The sequence below is a fragment of the Urocitellus parryii genome, chromosome 1 (assembly GCF_045843805.1).
Source record: "Urocitellus parryii isolate mUroPar1 chromosome 1, mUroPar1.hap1, whole genome shotgun sequence".
Classification (NCBI taxonomy): domain Eukaryota; kingdom Metazoa; phylum Chordata; class Mammalia; order Rodentia; family Sciuridae; genus Urocitellus; species Urocitellus parryii.
In genome coordinates, this window is record NC_135531.1 from 203,390,644 (window position 1) to 203,409,124 (window position 18,481).

The following is an 18,481-nucleotide window of genomic DNA, read 5'->3' on the forward strand; positions in this document are numbered from 1 at the left end:
AAAGCAGTCTCTTTTAAAACTAAGATTGGGGGAGCAGAATATAAACAAGTCGTTCATAATTACTAAATTTTCAAATATTTTAGATAAAAAGTCTAACTAACTAGAACCTCATGTCTGACTTTTCTTAAGATACTAGAGCCAAAATTGACAGTACATTGTTAATCATCTACTCAAACTTCTAATAAAAGTTTAGAAACAAACCTAATATTAAAAAATATATATATTTTATGTTTTTAGTATTGGGGGTTAGATGTAAATGTTTGACCAACTAAGCTATATCCAGTCACAACTTAAAATTATTATTTTATAAAAAATTGTGCTCTATATGTGTAATATGAATTGAAGTGCATTCTGATGTCATATATAACAAATTAGAATAAGTTAATTAATTTAAAAAATAAACATTTTCCATGTTACAGTACTCTATAGTCCCTTATGAACTTCATGTCATAGGTGTATTTTATGTCTAACATTTACTATAAGAATAGCAAAAAATAATCAAAAGCTACTGAAAAACATTTATCAGAACAATGCTAAATTATTGTAAAAGAAGTGTATACCCAATATCAATTCCTGTGAAATATTGTAAACTATGTAGAATGATAACATGAAATGAAAATGAGAAATATTAGTAAATTAAGTTGAAAGAAACTGGGCTGGGGATGTGGCTCAAGCGGTAGCGCGCTTGCCGGGCATGCGTGCGACCCGGGTTCGATCCTCAGCACCATATACAAACAAAGATGTTGTGTCCGCCGAAAACTGAAAGAAATAAATATTAAAAAAAACTCTCTCTCTCTCTCTCCTCCTCTCTCTTTAAAAAAAAAAAAAAAGATTTAAAAAAAAAAGAAAGAAACATAAAGGTTGCAATGAAAAATTATTATTAAATTATTAAAAATTATTATTATTATTAATAACATCGCATGTGATAGTCATCATTACCCTAAGTACATGTATGAAGACACAAAGAATGTGACTCTACTTTGTGTACAACCAGAGATATGAAAAATTGTGCTCTATATGTGTTATATAAATTGTAATAAATTCTGTTGTCATATATAACAAATTAGATTTAAAAAAATTTAATAATGCAAGTAAAAGTTACTACTAAATATATTTATAGTCAGTGTTTTATTTCCTTAAAACATACAATTATATAGCTTCACATTTTCATAATGAAAAGTTTCTATGCCATCTATTTAATGCTTTTCTTTATTAAATATTTTTTTAGTTGTAGATGGACACAATACCTTATTTTATGTATTTATTGTTATGTGGTGCTGAGGATTGAATCTAGTGCCTTATACATGCGAGGTAAGCGCTCTGCCACTAAGCCATGATCCCAGCCCCCTATTTATACATTTTTACTTGAGCCATAATATTACTCTTATATTGCAATATCATAGACATCTCTTTATATTATCATTATATGTACTTATGAAAATTTGAAAATAAACAGAATTAAGAAAAATAAAACTTTCAAAAGGAAAAAGAATGATGAAATATTTCTTCTAATATTTTATTAGAGTACTATCAGAAAAAAAATGACCCAGGAAAAGAAGATATACAAAGAAATTATTACAGATGAAATAAAAATTTAGTGAGAAAAAAATTATTTAAGAAAGGCACTGGGGTAACTGGTAACTATTTAAAAAACGAATTTATTAAAACTATTTGTACTGGCAACAGGATACAAGATGATAAACAATAGCCAATTATTTGCCAATATGTTATCAATAAGAAATTTTGAATTTTATGGAAAGAGAAATTTAAAAACACAATTCACATTAGTATCAAAAGACAGTACTGTGGTATAAGTCTAACAAAATATATATAAAATCAATAATAAAAATTCGTATAAAATATCTAAATAAATAAAAATACAGTTCATGTTCATGAATGGGAAGATAATACAGTTAAGGTCTCAATTCTTACCAATGTGATCTATAGGTTGAACACAAAACCCCAGTAATTCAATACAGATTCCCAGGACTTTGTGGATACTGACAAATTGATTCCAAAGTTAATATGGAAGTAAAAATAGTAAGAACAGCTGACCCAATACTGAAGATGAGCAAAATCTAATACTTAGAGTACTTAACTTTAAGGTTTACTATAAAAACCATGGTAATTAGAATAAGTTGTATTCCATGTATATATAACATGTCAGAATACACTCTAGTGTAGTAAAAAAAAAAAAAAAGAATTTTAAAAACCTATGGTAATAAAGACAATGGCAAAAACAACAAATCAAATACATCTAACAAATCAAGGGAACAGAAAGGAAGCCCCAGAAACAGATGTACACAAAGTCAGTTGATCTTTATAAGAAGCAAAGGCATTTTGATGAAGAAAAGATACCTTTTTTCCCTCCAAATGAAAATCACAAATATAGAAAGAACTCTAACAATACCAAATGCTGTTTAGGATGTGGCACAATAAGAAATCTTATCCGTTGCTGATGAGAAAGCAATCTGGTATAGTCGCATTGATAGTCTGGCATTTCTTACAAAGCTAAATATAGCCTTACCATGTATACAATCTAGCAATTGTGCTCCTGAGTATTTGCACAATTGAGATGAAAAATTTCCTTCACATGAAAATCTGAACACTAATGTCTGTGTTAACTTTATTTCTAACTGCTAAATTGGAAGCAACCAAGATGTTCTTCAATAAGTTAATGGATAAACAAACTGGTAGAAGCATGCATACAATGGAACATTATTCGGCAATTAAAAAAAGATGAACTAATAAGCCACAAGGGGAAATGCAGCATTTTAAATATATTTGGAAAAGGCAAGCTATAGATAAAGGGAAAACAACAGTAGTCCCCAAGAGTTCCAGGGAAAGGATGAATAGGTAAAGCATAGGCGATTTTATGGTGGCAAATTATTTTGTATGACCCTGTAAAGATGTGTACATGACATTATTAATTTTCATATTCCATAGAAATGTATAACAGAGAATCTGAAGCTATTATTAGTTAATAATAACATTAATAATAATATATCAATATTAGCTTATTAACAAAGGTACCACACAAAGGCAACATGTTAAGTATGTGTGTATTTGCTGAGCAGAGAATTATATATGAATGCTATACAATCTGCTTAATTTTTCTATTAAAAAGTTTAATATGCTTAATTTGTCTCCTTTATTGAATAAAGAATATGAAAGAAAAGATGGAAGGGGATAAAGCAAGAATATCTTTTTGAGGTAACTAAGCAATATGATAAAAAGGGCAAGTAAAAGAAAATTATAGAAGATATAAACGAATTTGAAAAAACTGCTTAGAGTTTAACAATAAATGGTAAAAAGAAAAAACAAAGGGCAAAAAAAGAATGCAGGATCTGAAAATTCCCTAAACTATAAAAAAAGGAATAAAACTTACCTTGCAGGGTGGAAATAAAGAATAAATGAAAGAACATATGTTATAGGGGCACAAAATACATGCTCAATAAATGCTAGTTTATTTCTTCACAGGAAGTGTCTAATACTTTAAGCACAATGACCAGGATAGAACTAACATTAAGAGAAAATTTGTCACTGGGAAGAAATAGAAGGTAAAGAAAAGAAAAAAAAAAAAGGGTATGCTCTACTCAATATCCCACCTGACTTTGTAAGATTTTTGTATGCCTTCTCTATTTTAAAAGGGAAAAAACATTGTAAAATAGTGAAATAAAACTCATTGTTAGTGCTACCTGAAATAAGAATCATCGCATGTTTATCCAAGCAAAGAAACACCAAAAATTGCTCTTACCGTGGTCTTTCCTGATCCTCGGGGTCCAATAATAAGTACAGAGTTACTTTCTCCATGGATAGCAGTTCTTTTTAGTAGCTCAATTAAATGTCTGAAATGATACAAATAGGCCAAAATTTCAAATAAAAAGCTGGAATTATTTGCTGGTAGTACATTTTAAAAGCTACATATTAGTATGCACAGAAATTTCTCTTTTCTTTGGGGATCCTGACTTAGGCTTAAATGGTCCTACTGGGAAGAAAATAGGAGAAAAAGAGAGCAGGCCAGTGCTGATTCTCTGAAAACCTAAAGAGAAAACCTATTAAGTTTGGCAAACATTGAATTTTATGATGATAGGAACAATAGGCAATTCTTAAGAACCTTGCATTTAGAATCCCTTTTTCTACTAACACTGTAGCCTTTATCTCCAGAACTGGGTACCAATATTATGGGCAAGAAGGTCAGAATTCTCTCTATATCAGGTAGTGGAAACAAAACAAAATTGATAAAGAGCTTTATCATTGTGGAAATATTTACATCTGCCCATATTTCATGATATTGTTCCTACAAACAAAGCAAAACTTTTTCTATAAAAGTATTCCTTATCCTAACAAGATCAAATTTGTGTATGATTAATTTTCAAAACCTGGTAGGTAGGGCTGGGGTAGTGACTCAGCAGTAGAGTGCTTGCCTAGCATGTGCAAGGCCCTGGGTACACTCCTCAGCACCACATAAAAATAAATAAAATAAAGGTATTGAATCCAACTACAACTAAAAAATAAGTATATATTAAAAGAAAAGAAAAGAAACCTGGTAGGCAAACATCAGTAGCTTCATACCTGACAAGGGAATAGCTACACTTACTTGTACTGTGCTTGAAGTCCATATAGATTAGTATGTAGACTCTGATGACAAAATCTTTCACGTAATATTCTTTGTACCTGAATAAAATAAAGGGGATAAATGTAAAAGTATTACACATGCATTCAAAAATGAATAAAAAGTGCACGCATAGCAGTTGAGAAGAGATATTAATAAACAAATTCAATCCTTAGTACATCCTTGTCCTTAAGAGCTCTGTTACATTTTCCTGAGTTATAAAACTAATGATTCTTTTTACTTATCAAATCCCAAAGAAGTAATGAGAATTTAGTTGTGAAAGCTTCAAAAAAGGGGAGAATTATTTACTTACTTTAGCTACATCAGCAACGTGGGGACTATTCTAATCTTGTAAATGAATTAATACTTCACTTTGTATAAAAATGTCAGCCAAGGCAAAAAGAAGCAAATCTAATAATGGTCATGCACCACACACTCAAACTCTAGAGATCAACACATATAAACTGGCTTAGCTCAAATATCTGTACCTGTCATAAAAGGCAGGATTCTAAATTGAACAAAAAATTTTAAAAGTTCATGTTGCTTTGAAAAACTACTAGATTCAGAACAGAGTAATACTAAAAGTATATGATCCATGCTTTTTTAAAAAAATGCAAATAAATTGTCAAGAAATGACAAGTTCAAGAAACAAATGACAAAAAGATAGTAGTTCAGCTATAAGCAAATGTGTGGGTATGTAAAAGAAAACACATTTATTTAGGCTATAAAGTAAGGGTTAGATTAGGAACAGGGGTGTAACAGAGGTACAGTGCTTACCTAGCAGGAATGAGGCCCTGGGCTCTACCCCACTCCCAAAGAAATGAAAAAGTATGGAATCATTGAAATGAGCTAAGAAAAAAATCCTTGTAGGTAGCTATTATGTCAAATAATCTAATACAATCTTCTAAAACTGGAACATTAAAGTCATTCCTTCTATGGGTCTGCTCTAATACAGAAGTCCATCAAAAACCTTAGGAGGCTGTCTCAGATTTGGCCCCATGGGCTTAAATAAGAAGCCTCAGATTATTGGCTTCTCTCATACCAACGATATGGAATTCATCCTTTATGTACCAAAGAGAAAAATCTGAGTTCTCTTTACATGTACCAGAGGCTAAGGAAAGACAATTACTCAGTAGTGATAAAACAATCCATAGTTATATTTCAGGAAAATAGAAAGAATAATGATATTGGTGCCAGACAGCCACTTATATGAAGTTAGAAAGTTTAAGTCTTTCTAAATCTCAATTTCTTTATGTATAAAATGGAGATAATAATACCTTTATAACAGGCCTGATTTGAAAATTAAGGTAGTTAGTAATCTTGTTAGATTATATAGATATTATATACATAATAGTTGATACCTGAGTTGTAAAACACTCAAATGTGCTATATGTACAGATTCAGTGAATCACATGTATTCTCTACATAGAGGAGATCTATAGAAACAACACAAACCTCATTCTTTAAAAACAAAACACTAAAATCTACTAGACAAAAACTACGTGTAAAATATAAGGATAAGAAAGTGAAATTGTCGTGAATAACTAGAAGGGTCAAAATCCCAAAATATGGTGAATCCTAGCTACTCAAAAGGCTCTGGCAGGAGGATCACAAGTTTGAGGAGAGCCTGGACAACTTGGCAAGATCTGCCTTACAAAAAAAAAAATTCTTAACAAAAGTGGTAGATCTAAGGATATAGCTCAGTGGTAGAACACTTGCCTCACTAATAGTGTTAGTATTAACCACATCCAAAAAAGAAGAAAAGAAAAGTTATGGTCTTATAAAGGACTATAATCATATTTAGCTTTGTTTTAAAAAAAAAAAAAAAAACTGATGTAGTTGAGGTCAAGTCGGATAAATAGAAACATCAGGATGGAAATACCATCCCTATTCTCCCACCATATTATAAGCATCTTAAGAGAGAGACATATGTTTAATACTTAAAATACAGGATGCACTTAATATTAAACATTTAATATTAAACATTCCCTAAAAAGTCACTTAATAAACTAGAAAGTATATGTACAAAAAATGTATACTTAACATCATATATTATGGTAAAAACTGAATGTTTTCCCCTTGAGATCAGATGTAAGATATCAATGACTGTTCTTAACATTCCTATTCAACATTTTACTGATGGTTCTCACCAGGGCAAGTAATCAAGAAAAGAAATTGAAGGTATCCACATTGGAAAGGAAGAAGTAAAACTACCTGTATGTACAGATGACATGATACTGAATAGAGAAAATCCTAAAGAATACATTAAAAAAAAACTATTATAACGACTTCAGCAACATTTCAAGATAAATCATCATCATATAAAAATCACTTGGTTAATACTAGTAATGAACTAAAGCAAGAAATAAAAACTAAGAAAGCAGTTTCATGTACATCATCACTAAAATAAATAAGATATCAGGATAATTTCTTTACAAAGTGGTGCAAAACATATTTTGAAGATAACATTTTACTAAGTTGAATTTAGATCACTTTTAGGAAGACAAGAGTAAGAGGATTAAATTATCCAAAGACAAAAGACGAAATCAGGTAGCATCATGATTGTTAATATAAGACACATTTAAAAAAATTTTTTTTAGTCGTTGATGGACCTTTACTTTATTCCTTTATTTATATACAGTGGAGAGAATCGAACCCAGTGCCTCACACATGCAAGGCAAGTGCTCTACCACTGAGCTGCAACCCCAGCCATAAAACACATTATTAGTTGACATAACAGGACTTAAGAACAACCATAACAAGTTCTGTCATTGCACATTCTGGAAAGCTTTGCTTCCACATGATGTTCAGATGATCTTATACTGATCTCTAAGGGAAAGAGTTTGTCTTTGTAATAGCCTTGAGACTATGGAAAATACATACCTGAGAAAGGCACTCTGCATTTATTAAGTTGTTACTCTTTGATTTACGACTGTTCATTTCCAATAAAATTCAATCCTAAAAAAATGAATATAATAAGCATTATTGGCTTAAATTTATTTAAGAGTTTACATTTCAGGAATCAAAATGAATGTTTTAAAATATGAAAATAACAAAACTTTTTCAAATTAAAAAAATCTCCAATGGCTCTCCTTTGTCCAAGTTCCAGCTTATTTGACACCCTTCTACTTTACACAGTTCTTACACCTACTCTTCTTTTGCCTTAAATCTACAATTCATCTTCCTTTCTCATTATAAAGAGTGTTTCTCTTACCAATCCATTCAATAGAATAATTCCCACAGAAAAACCTTTCCTTTCTGTTCCATTCAACAATCATACACAATCTACAGACTAGGTTAAATGCCTCTTCTATAAATATGTTTTTTCTTGTTGAGCAGAGCTCTTTCTCTGCTTCTGGATTGTCATGTCCTGAGCTTCTTTGCACTACCACACCCTTCTATCATGATGTTCTGCCTAATTCCGGGGCATGGAGCAATGGAGCCGGTCATTTATGAACCAAGACATCTAAAACCATGAGCCCCAAATATAAACTTTTCCTCCTCTAAAATTGTTCTTGTCAGGTCTTTTGGTCACCGTGGTGAAAAAGCTGACCAAAAAAAAAAAAAAAAAAAAAAAAAAAAATCTCCTTGAGACTACCTTTGGTTAAAAGATCTAATTTTCTTGGCATGGATTTCTTATAGGAGTACCTTAAAAGTCAAGTAATAATAATACCTTAAACAGTGCTTTACTTGGGTAGTAGAAGTTCTTACAAATACTTTGCTAATTTGACCCTCAAAATAATCCAAACAAGTACTATTATAATGTCCCTTTAAGATTAGAAGACACAGGTTAATTAACTTGACCAGAATTGAACAGTAAGTAGAAAAGCCAGAATTTAAACCCAATTAAGTCATACTTTTTTTTTTTTTTTAATGTATTTTGGACTGCCCTAGAGTCTACAGAAGGTAATCAATCCTATTTAATTCCATTTAAAGCTGTTTTGCAACTTCCAATCTCAAGAACTCATCAAACTCAAGACAGTCTAAATTACCTTCAAATTAATATTGTGTTGTGACAGGGATGACAACAAAATTGAATAGGAAGCCACCTGCTTTAAATCTCCATGTAACAATAATAATTTTATAGCCATCCATGAAATAAAAGTGCCCCAGTGGGAGCCTTAGTATTCTCACAGGAATCTGTGAAGTACCAGGGGAGCCCAAGACCTAGAAAGGTGGCTTTGAGAGGGCAAAAACTCATAAAGGTGACACATGTGCTAACTGTGGTCCCAGCTCCTGATTCGGAAGAAGGTCTGTTCCTCTGAGGGCTCAGGTATAGCCCCATGTTGCTTTGCTTTTCCTATAATGGGTCCAGGAGCAACGATTCCCACTAGTATTATAGAAGACAAGCCTATTCTCCTGAGTCTTGACTGGATAATGAAAAGTCCCTCAAATACAGTTCTTTGTTGTCTGGTTCTCCTCTGATATAGTAGCATACAGGGCCACCCTACTTAGCCCTCTTGGTTCCTTCCCAGGACTGATTTTGTGGGGAGCTTCAAGGGTGCTGTTTGAATGAAGAGTCACAAAATCTATATTGGACCAAATTTAATGAAGTAGAAACTAGTGCCTTGAAAACCATCAAAATATCTGAAGCTCAAATAACTTTGTACAGATCAAAACATTCCCTACAGAGTGTTTCATCTTGAAATTCTAGGCAGTTCCAACCAAATACCTACCATGGTGATAGAAAACAAAAAAACCTCTCAATAAAAATTGTGGTAATTTTGGCCCCCACCATGTTTAGGTGTAATTAGAGAACAAATTTCCTGCCCGGGGTACTGGAGGGAGGCAGGTCTATGCCACCCACAGGTTATCCAATCAAAGCCCCACAGAAGGTCCTGAAAAGCAGCTCTAGACCCTCTCAACACAATGAGATGAAGCCTGCCCATCAGGGACCTAGTGAGTGGCAAGCACGTCCATGTGACCAAAGGGATAGGCAAAAGAGTGGGTTTTAGCTATAGAGCCTAAGGCATTTTTGTGACTTTGTTTCAGCCTTACCAAGCCATGGACAGAAAACAGCAGTGTCTAACTACAATCTCATCTAGCAACCTGGGAAGATATCCAAGGGACCCAGAGAAGCTGTACCTATATGCATATCTTATAATAAAACTGCCATTTACAGGCTGTCATCCCAGAATTAGCCAAACATACTAAGGTACTGAAGGCAGTTTAGTACAGCCAGAGACCAGAGCAGATTTGTGCTCACTAGATCCCTGGGGTAAGAGACCAACTAACCACCAACCAAGGACTGCACTATGAACCCAGCAGAAGACAAATGACCTGGTTGGTCTCATTTGACTATAGTAACTAGGAAATCTCATCAGCCCAGGAACATCATAAGAAAAGGCTTTAACCTGCCGAAACCGGTCTGAAATGACTAAAAGTGCTCCCTCTTTCAAATGCACTAATATCAGTACAAGGCTATCCGGACAGCAGAGAGTCAGTAAAACATGACACAGCAAAGAAAAACTAATAAAGCTACAGGAACTGAATCCAGAAATAAGATCTAAAAAAGTTTTTAGTTCAAACTAGTTTCAAGAAGCTTAATGGACTGGAGGTGTAGCTGAGTTTGAGAGTACATGCTTAGGATGTGCAAACAGAAGGAAAAACAGAAGTTCACTGTGATGACAGAAAACACAAACAAAGCAATGATTTGTAAATTAATACATGAACAAAATGAGAAGTTTAATAAAAGAAATACAAACAATAAAAACGTATTAATTTTGAAGTTTGAGAATACATTGGTAGAACTAAAAAAAAAAATCAACTGGCAGTTTCAATAGTAGACAAGATCACACAGAAGAATTAGGGAACTTGAAGGCACGTCATTTGAAATGAGTCAAGAAAACAAAATGAAAAATGACTTATGGGAGAACATCAGCATATACATATTTTAGCTCACTTAGCAATGAGGATATGTTCTGAAAAATGAATTATTAGGCATTTTCCTTCCTGTGTGAACACCATAAAGTGTATTTACACAAGCCTAGACTATATAGATTACTACACATCAAAGCTACATGGTAAAGTCTATTACTCCTACACTACAAACTTGTACAGAATATTACTGTACTAAATAAGCAATTTTAACACAATATAAAGTATTTGTGTAACTAAACAGAAAAGTCAGAGTAAAAATACTAGGCAACAACAGAAAATTTTCAGCTCTGTTATAGTATCATGAGAACACTGTCATATGCAATTAATTATTGATTGAAATGTTGCCATACAGTGCATGACCGTATAAAAATTAGAGGAATTTCAGAAAGAAAATATGGAGAGGAAAAGAGACAAAAAACTTATCTAAAGAAATAATGTCTGAAAATTTCCCAAATCTTGGCAGGGATATGAAAACAGGAAAGTAAGAAACTCAATGGTAAAGGTAAATACTAAGTCAAATTCCAGAAATCTCTAGTACAACAGCTAAAGAAGAAAACTATGAAAAAGAGTTAGGAACACTTTTCAGAAGTACAGTATTGCTTAGCACGGGTTAAATCCCTAGAATTACCCATATACAGATAAACACATATATTCAATTTTATGAAGATCAAAGAGCCCTAAGTAAGATCACTCGAAAGAGAAATACTGCAAGATATATTGTAACCAAATTGTTAAATGTCAAATACAAGGAAAGACTTTTGGAAGTAGCAAGAAATGAGACAATCATCACAGGCAAGGAAACTCCCATAAGGGAGTGGAATGAAATATTTAAAGTACTGGAAAACAAAACAAAACAAAACAAAAACCCCTTGTAGAATACATTGCCTGGCAAAGTTACCCTTAAACAAATGGAAAAGATAATTCCAGAGAAACAGAAGCTGAGGAAGCTTATCATCACTAAACCTGGGTTATGAAAAATGCTATTACAATGTCTTCAAGTTGAAACCAAGAGTGATAATCAAAACCATGAAAACATATGAAAGTAAAAAACTCAATGGTAAAGGTAAATACAAAGTCAAATTTGGAATAGTATAACAGCTAAAGATGAAAACTACGAAAAAGAGTTAGGAACATTAATCAGAAGTAGAGCATTTGCCTATCACGTGAAAGGTCCTGATTAAATCCCCAGAATTACTCATGCGCGCGCACGCGCACGCGCACACACACACACACACACACACACACACTCACACACACAAAAACTATTAAAAATAAACAAACCTACAGTAATCTCTTAAAATGTACACAATGTAAAAATATGTAAACTGTGGCATTAAAAACAAATCATGAAAAAAGTGTAGTTTCTGTATGTGATTGAAATTGTTATCAGCTTAAAATAACCGACCAGAAATACAAAATGTTTTATGTAGCCCTCATGAAAACGACAAAGCAAAAACCTATAGGAGATTTATAAGAGATAAAGGAATCAAAATACACTCAATAGAAAATCATGAAATCAAAAAGGAAGACACCAAGAGAAAAGGAAAGGAACAAAAAGGTCCACAAAGCAAAGAGAAAACAACAATAGGTTAAGATTATCCTACTAAAATGGCTAGGACCAGAAGTATCTCATAAAGTTTTTTTCTAATTTTGGAAGGTTTGCAGACTTTACTGGTCAATGTGAAAATCTGAAAACCAAAATGTTGCCAAATCTGGAACTTTTTGAGCATTGTGTTAGGGTTCAAAAAGTTTTGGATTTTAGGACATTTCAAGATTTCACATGCTCAACTTGCAATAAAATGGCAGTAGGAAGTTCTTCTTATAATTACATTAAATGTAAGTGAATTAAATTTTCCTATCCAAATGCAGAGTCGCTGGATGAATAAAAATAGCAAGACCCAACTGTATGCTGTCTATAAAAAACTCATTTCACCTTGAAAGACACATATACTGAAAGTGAAAAAATGGGGAAAAAAACATGCCATGTAAACAGAAATCAAAAGAAAGCAGTGATAGCTAAACTTAGAACAGACAAAATAAACATTAAATTGTCCAATATTTCAGTGCCTTAATGTGTAAATATAAAAGATCTATATGTACATCAATACAATAAATGATTTCAATTCTTCATTTTCAACAATGGACAGATATAAAAAAAAATCAAAAATCAATGCAGAAACATTGAACTTGTACTATACATTAGAGCAAATGGACCTAACGGACATATTCAGAACATTTCATCCAATGAGACCAGAATGTATATTCCTCTCAAGCACAAGCAAACATTCTGTGGCACAGTTCATACATCAGGCTCTAAAACAAGTTTTAACAAAAAATTGATATTTCTTGTTATTGAAAAGCAGCTCTTCTAACCAGAATGGTATAACACTGAAATTAATAACAGGAAAACTGGAAAATTCTTAAGAATGTGGGAATTAAAGTACATGTTCCAGATGTCAAAGAAAAAAAAAAATCTCAAGACAACAGAAAATGAAACACAACTTACCAAAACTTACGTGATGCAGCAAAAGCAGTTCAAAAAGGCAAGTGTATAGTACTAAATGTCTGCATTAAAAAGAAAGATCAGAGCAGAAATAAATGAAACAGGAAGTACAGAAATGAAAAAAGCAACAGAGTTAGTTCTTAAAAAGACAGAATACTGATAAACTTTTAACTAGACTGAGAAAAAGAGAAGCCTCAAATACAATCAAAATTAAAAAGTGGAGATTTTATAACTAATACCAAAGATATATAAAGAATCTCAAGAGTTATGAACAAACACCAACAAATTCAATATTTGAGAAGATGTGGATAAGTTCTTAGAAACACATAATCTACAAAACCTGAATTATGAAGGAAGAGAAATCATCCAGTAACTAGTAAAGAGAACTGGATCAGTAATTGAAAACCTCATGACAGAGAAAGGCCCAGGGCCAGTCACAGTGGTGCATGCCTGTAATCCCAGTGACTCAGGAGGCTGAGGCAGGAAGATCACAAATACTAGCTTAGTGAGGTACTAAACAACTTAGCAAGATCCTGCTTCAAAATTTTAAAAAATAAAAAGAGCTGGAGATGTGACTCAGTGGTTAAGTGCCCCTTATTCATCCAAGGTGAGAGAGAGAGAGAGAGAGAGAGAGAGAGAGAGAGAGAGAGAGAGAGAGAAAGAAAGTGAGGGAGGGAGAGAGGGGCAGGCCCTGGACCTGATGGTTCATAAATGAATTTGACCCAGGAATTAAAGAACTAATACCAAATCTTCTCAAATGCTTTCTAGAAAATGGAAGAGGAAGGAATACATCCGAAATGATCTTACCCTGATATCACAGCCAAACAAGGATACTACAAGAAAACTAAATTCTGGGCCAATATCTTTGATGAATGTAGATTCAAAAATCATCAACAAAATACCAGCAAATTGAAATCTACAGTGCATTATAAAGATAATTCACATCATTAAGTAGGATTTCTCCTTGGTATACAAAAATTTTCTCCTTGGTATACAATTTATGAAAAACTATAAATAGACAGACATACCATGTAAAATAAATATAAAATAAATGACAAAAATCATATGACCATCTCAACTGATGCAGAAAATCTCTTTGAGAAAATTCATTATCTTTTCATTATAAAATCTCTCAATAACTAGGTATAGAAGCAAGGTATCTCAACACAATTAAAAATATTTATGACAAGTCCATGATTAATTACATATTTAGTGGTGAAAAATTAAAAATGAGGTCTTTCCACCTAAGGTCAAGAACTAGAAATATATGTTGATTCTCACCACTTATATTTTAACAAAGTACAGTACCTCTTACCTCAAGGAATTAGGAAAGAAAAACAAGGCATTCATATCATACTAAAGAAAGTTAAAAAATTGTCCATCTACAGACAAAATTACATTACAAAGAGAAAAACCTAAACTCTACCAAAGAACTGTAAGAACCTAAAACTAACTAACTAAATAAATACAGTAAAGTTGCAGGATGCAAAAGCAACATAAAATACTCAGGAATAAATTTACCCAAAGAGATGAAAGCCTGTATAATGAAAACTGATGACTGAAACCAAAAAAGGGTCAAATAATTGAAAAAGGTAGCACATTCTCATGAATTAGAGGAATTAATATTGTTAAAAATGTCCACACTACCCAAAGTGACCTATAAATTCAAGGCAATCACTATTCAAATTGCAATGACATTTTTTGCAGAAATGGGGAGAAAATTCCTGCAATACATAAGGCCTTACAAAAAATATTGCACAGGCAAAACCTAAGCAAAAAGAACAAAACTGGAGGCATCAATGCTATCTGATCTCGAAATCTATCACAAAACTATCATAACCAAAACAGCATGGTACTGGTACAAAAAAGACCAACAGAACAGAATAAACAGCCCAGAAATAAATGCACACATTTACAAAGCCAAGTATAATAAAGATGCCAGAAACACACAATGGAACAAGAATAATTTCTTTAAGACATGGGTGGTGGTGGGAAAATTCCACACGCAGAAGAATTAAACTGGGTTCTTAATAACATACCATATGAAAAAAAAATCAACTCAAATTAAAGATTTAAACCGGAGACCTAAAATTGCAGCTATTAGAAGAAAAAAGAGGGAGACTCTTTGACATTGTTTTTGACAAAGTTCTGGATATGACAAAACATGGGTAAGAAAAGCAAAAAACAGACAAATGGAATTATATTAAATTAAAAATCTTCCACACAGCAAAGGAAATAATCAACAAAGTGAAAAGACTAGGTACCTATGGAAAAGGAGAAAATATTTGTGAATCATATATGATTACAGATTAGCATCTAACATACATAAGAAATTCATATAACTCAATAGCAAGAAAAATGACCCCATTAAAAAATTATCAAGGGACACGAAAAGACATCTCTCAAAGACAACATACAAATGACTAATAGGTAAATGAGAAAATGCTCAATATCACCAATATCACCAATCATCAGGGAAATGCAAATCAAAACTAGGATGAGTAATCATACCATACCATACCTATTAGGATGACAAATTTAACAAGGATGTGAAGAAAAGGGACTGCTTGTACACTGTTAGGAATATAAATCAGTACAGACAATATGGGTAACTGTATAGAAATTCCACATAGAGTTAAACTTACGATCCAGCAATACCTCTCCTGGCTATATATCAAAATGAATGAAAATCAGTATATCAAAGAGACATCCTCATTCCCATGTTTACTGCAGCATTATTTACCAAAGCCAACATATGGAATCAATACAACTGTGCATCAATGGATAAATGAAGAAAGAGAATGTGGTATATATATATACACACAATGGAACAATATTCACTTTAAATAAGAAATTGGAGTCATTTGTTACAACTTGGATTTACCTAGACATCACCAGTGTTAAGACATGAGGCAGAAACGGAAGGACAAATACTCCATAATTTAACTCATATGTGGTCTCTAAAAGAGAAGAGTCGCTTAGAGAAGCCTAAGAGTAGAATGTTATTTATTAGGCCCTCGGGGAAGGACTAGGGAAATCTTAGCCAAAAGACACAAAGCATTGACTAAAAAGACAAATAAAATTTCAGTACGAGTTGAGAATAAATTTAAGAAGTCTATAGTACACTATGGTGATTATAGTTAATAATAACATATAATTAAAAATTGGTGAGCAGATTGTAAATATTCTTACAAAAAATAGGTACATAAGGAAAATATTAACTGATTTAGTCATTCTACAAAACAGCATGCTGTATATCATGAACATAGACAATTTTTTATTTGTCTATTAAAAAATATATTTATATGTCAGAAGCATGCAAGTGGCAGAGCCAGGATTTGAACCCAACCAAGTTATTATCTTCTTAACCAACTGTTACTTATTTAGCCAACTATTTTTAAAATGCAAACACATTTCAATAAATTGAAGAAAGATCAGCCATTGTGGCTTTGTTGTGTTTTATAGTAATATTTATTAACTTCATACAGTTAACAATTACAAAGCCATCCCTGGTAATACTGCTTCCATTTTTTTCTGGAAATGACCATAGGTGTGCTGCTGAGCTATGCCTTGACAAATAAATAGAAAACAAATCTCCCAATTACTGTTCAAACCAGGTAGTAAAATTTTACTCACCAACAGGAGTTCTGGTTTCAATCTCCCAAATTGGAAACCAAAGAAAAAACTACTGAATCTATTCTTAGAAGAAAAATGGTCTTCTCAGTTATTTCCTAAGACAGCTGTTAGAAACCTTTTATGTGTACAGAAGACACCTTGCTTGAGAATCTTTACCTTAATGATTTTTTAAAGATTTGTTTTATCACATTTAAGTTTTCCTCCAATATGTATACAAGAGGAAAAAAGGTCTTTTGAGCAATATGAGATGATTATATGCCATGAACTTCAAAAAATATTTTTCTCAAAAAATACAGAAATAAAGGGAGCTCTTTTATAACTTAAAATACATATAGTTATGTCATTAATCATGAATGTCTCATAGCAACAAAATTTCAAAATGGTTAAAACGTAGTTTACATGTTTAAGAAATTTATTTTTTAATAAATAATTTTTAAATGAACTCACAAACTTTATAAAGTTAACCAGTGTTCATGCAAGAGAAGGTAACAATTATTTTCAGAAAAACAGTATCAGTCAATTGCTCTATATTCTTATAATCCTAGATTAACAGCTCACTAGTAACAAATATTTAAAAGATTAATAATGTATTTTCCTTAGTAGAAGTAGACCAACATGTTTCATATTAAGATTTAGAGAGGCAGAAGGATCACAAGATGGAGGCCAGCCTTGGCAATTTGTTGAAACCCTATCTCAAAATAAAATATATAAAGTGCTAAGAATGTAGCTCAGTGGCAAAGTGCCCCTGTGTTCCATCCCTACTAACACACACACACACACACACACACACACACACACACACACACACACACACTGGATCAGTAATCAAAAACCTCAAAACAGAAAAAGATCCAGGAACATGCATGGTGATGCACACCTATAATCCCAGTGACTCAGGAGGCTGAGGCAGTAGGATCCCAAGTTCAAAGCCAGCCTTAGTAACTCAGTGAGTGCTTCACCAGTAATTTTAAAAGCATGCTCTGTGACATTAATTCATTTCCAATTCTAACTGCAAAACTGAGTAATTACTCATAATGTTAAAAAAGGGCAAAAAGGAAGGGGAGTTTCTAACACATAGGTTCAGGTTTGTTGCCCTAGAAATGATATTTCTTATGAATATTCATCCATATGGCTCTTGTCTTCCTTCCTGAATACTATTTGCTCTTTGCCAGTGATCACCCACTTGTCATCACAGTAACAGACATAGCCTATTAGTGCTAGTGCATTAGTGCTTAATCATTCTCCATTCATTCTATAATTGGAACTATGAAACTATAACCTTCAAGTAGCTCCATTATTTGGTTGTCTTATCAGAACACATCTTGGTCTTCATCTTTTGAATCATGAACATTTTTTTCAGACTTTTTATATTAGGAGCCTCTCAAGTTCTTTGGTACCACCTTAGACTGATAACTTGACAGCTTTTAGTAAATATTTTATTTTTATGTACATCTTTTTACTTCTGTTAAGTTTTTCTTAGTGTAGACATTTTAATTTTCCCAAGAAAAGCTGATGAATCAAATTATTATACAACTGTTTTATTCTTTACTATTAAAACATAAATATCAAAAAATGAAATAATGCGTACATATAAATTTTCCAGTAAGTTGACAGTTTCTAGACTTCTACTATTTTCTTTGTAAAAGTTTATGTGAACATTCAGGTAACCAAAGACTTCCAAGTAGATCACAGGATAACATGCACTTGGGGCATATCTTCAGCATTGTCCAGATTATCAAATGATAGGTTAAAAAACATTTAACTCCGGGCTGGATTTGTGGTTCAGTGGTAGAATGCTTGCCTAGCACGTGTGAGACACTGGGTTCGATTCTCAGCACCACATATAA

The 18,481-nt window shown here is 32.5% G+C and overlaps 1 protein-coding gene across 1 annotated transcript in view; it reads right to left on the reverse strand.

The window, feature by feature from the left end:
• Orc4 (origin recognition complex subunit 4) overlaps window positions 1-18,481 on the reverse strand; it is a 62,636-nt gene that overhangs the window by 24,822 nt on the left and 19,333 nt on the right. The window contains exons 2-4 of the mRNA XM_026388497.2: window positions 7,499-7,573; window positions 4,601-4,677; window positions 3,758-3,848 (exon numbers count right to left, since the gene is read on the reverse strand). Coding sequence (XP_026244282.2) covers window positions 3,758-3,848; window positions 4,601-4,677; window positions 7,499-7,555 — 225 coding nt within the window. The 5' untranslated portion in view covers window positions 7,556-7,573. The remainder of the gene's footprint in view (window positions 1-3,757; window positions 3,849-4,600; window positions 4,678-7,498; window positions 7,574-18,481) is intronic.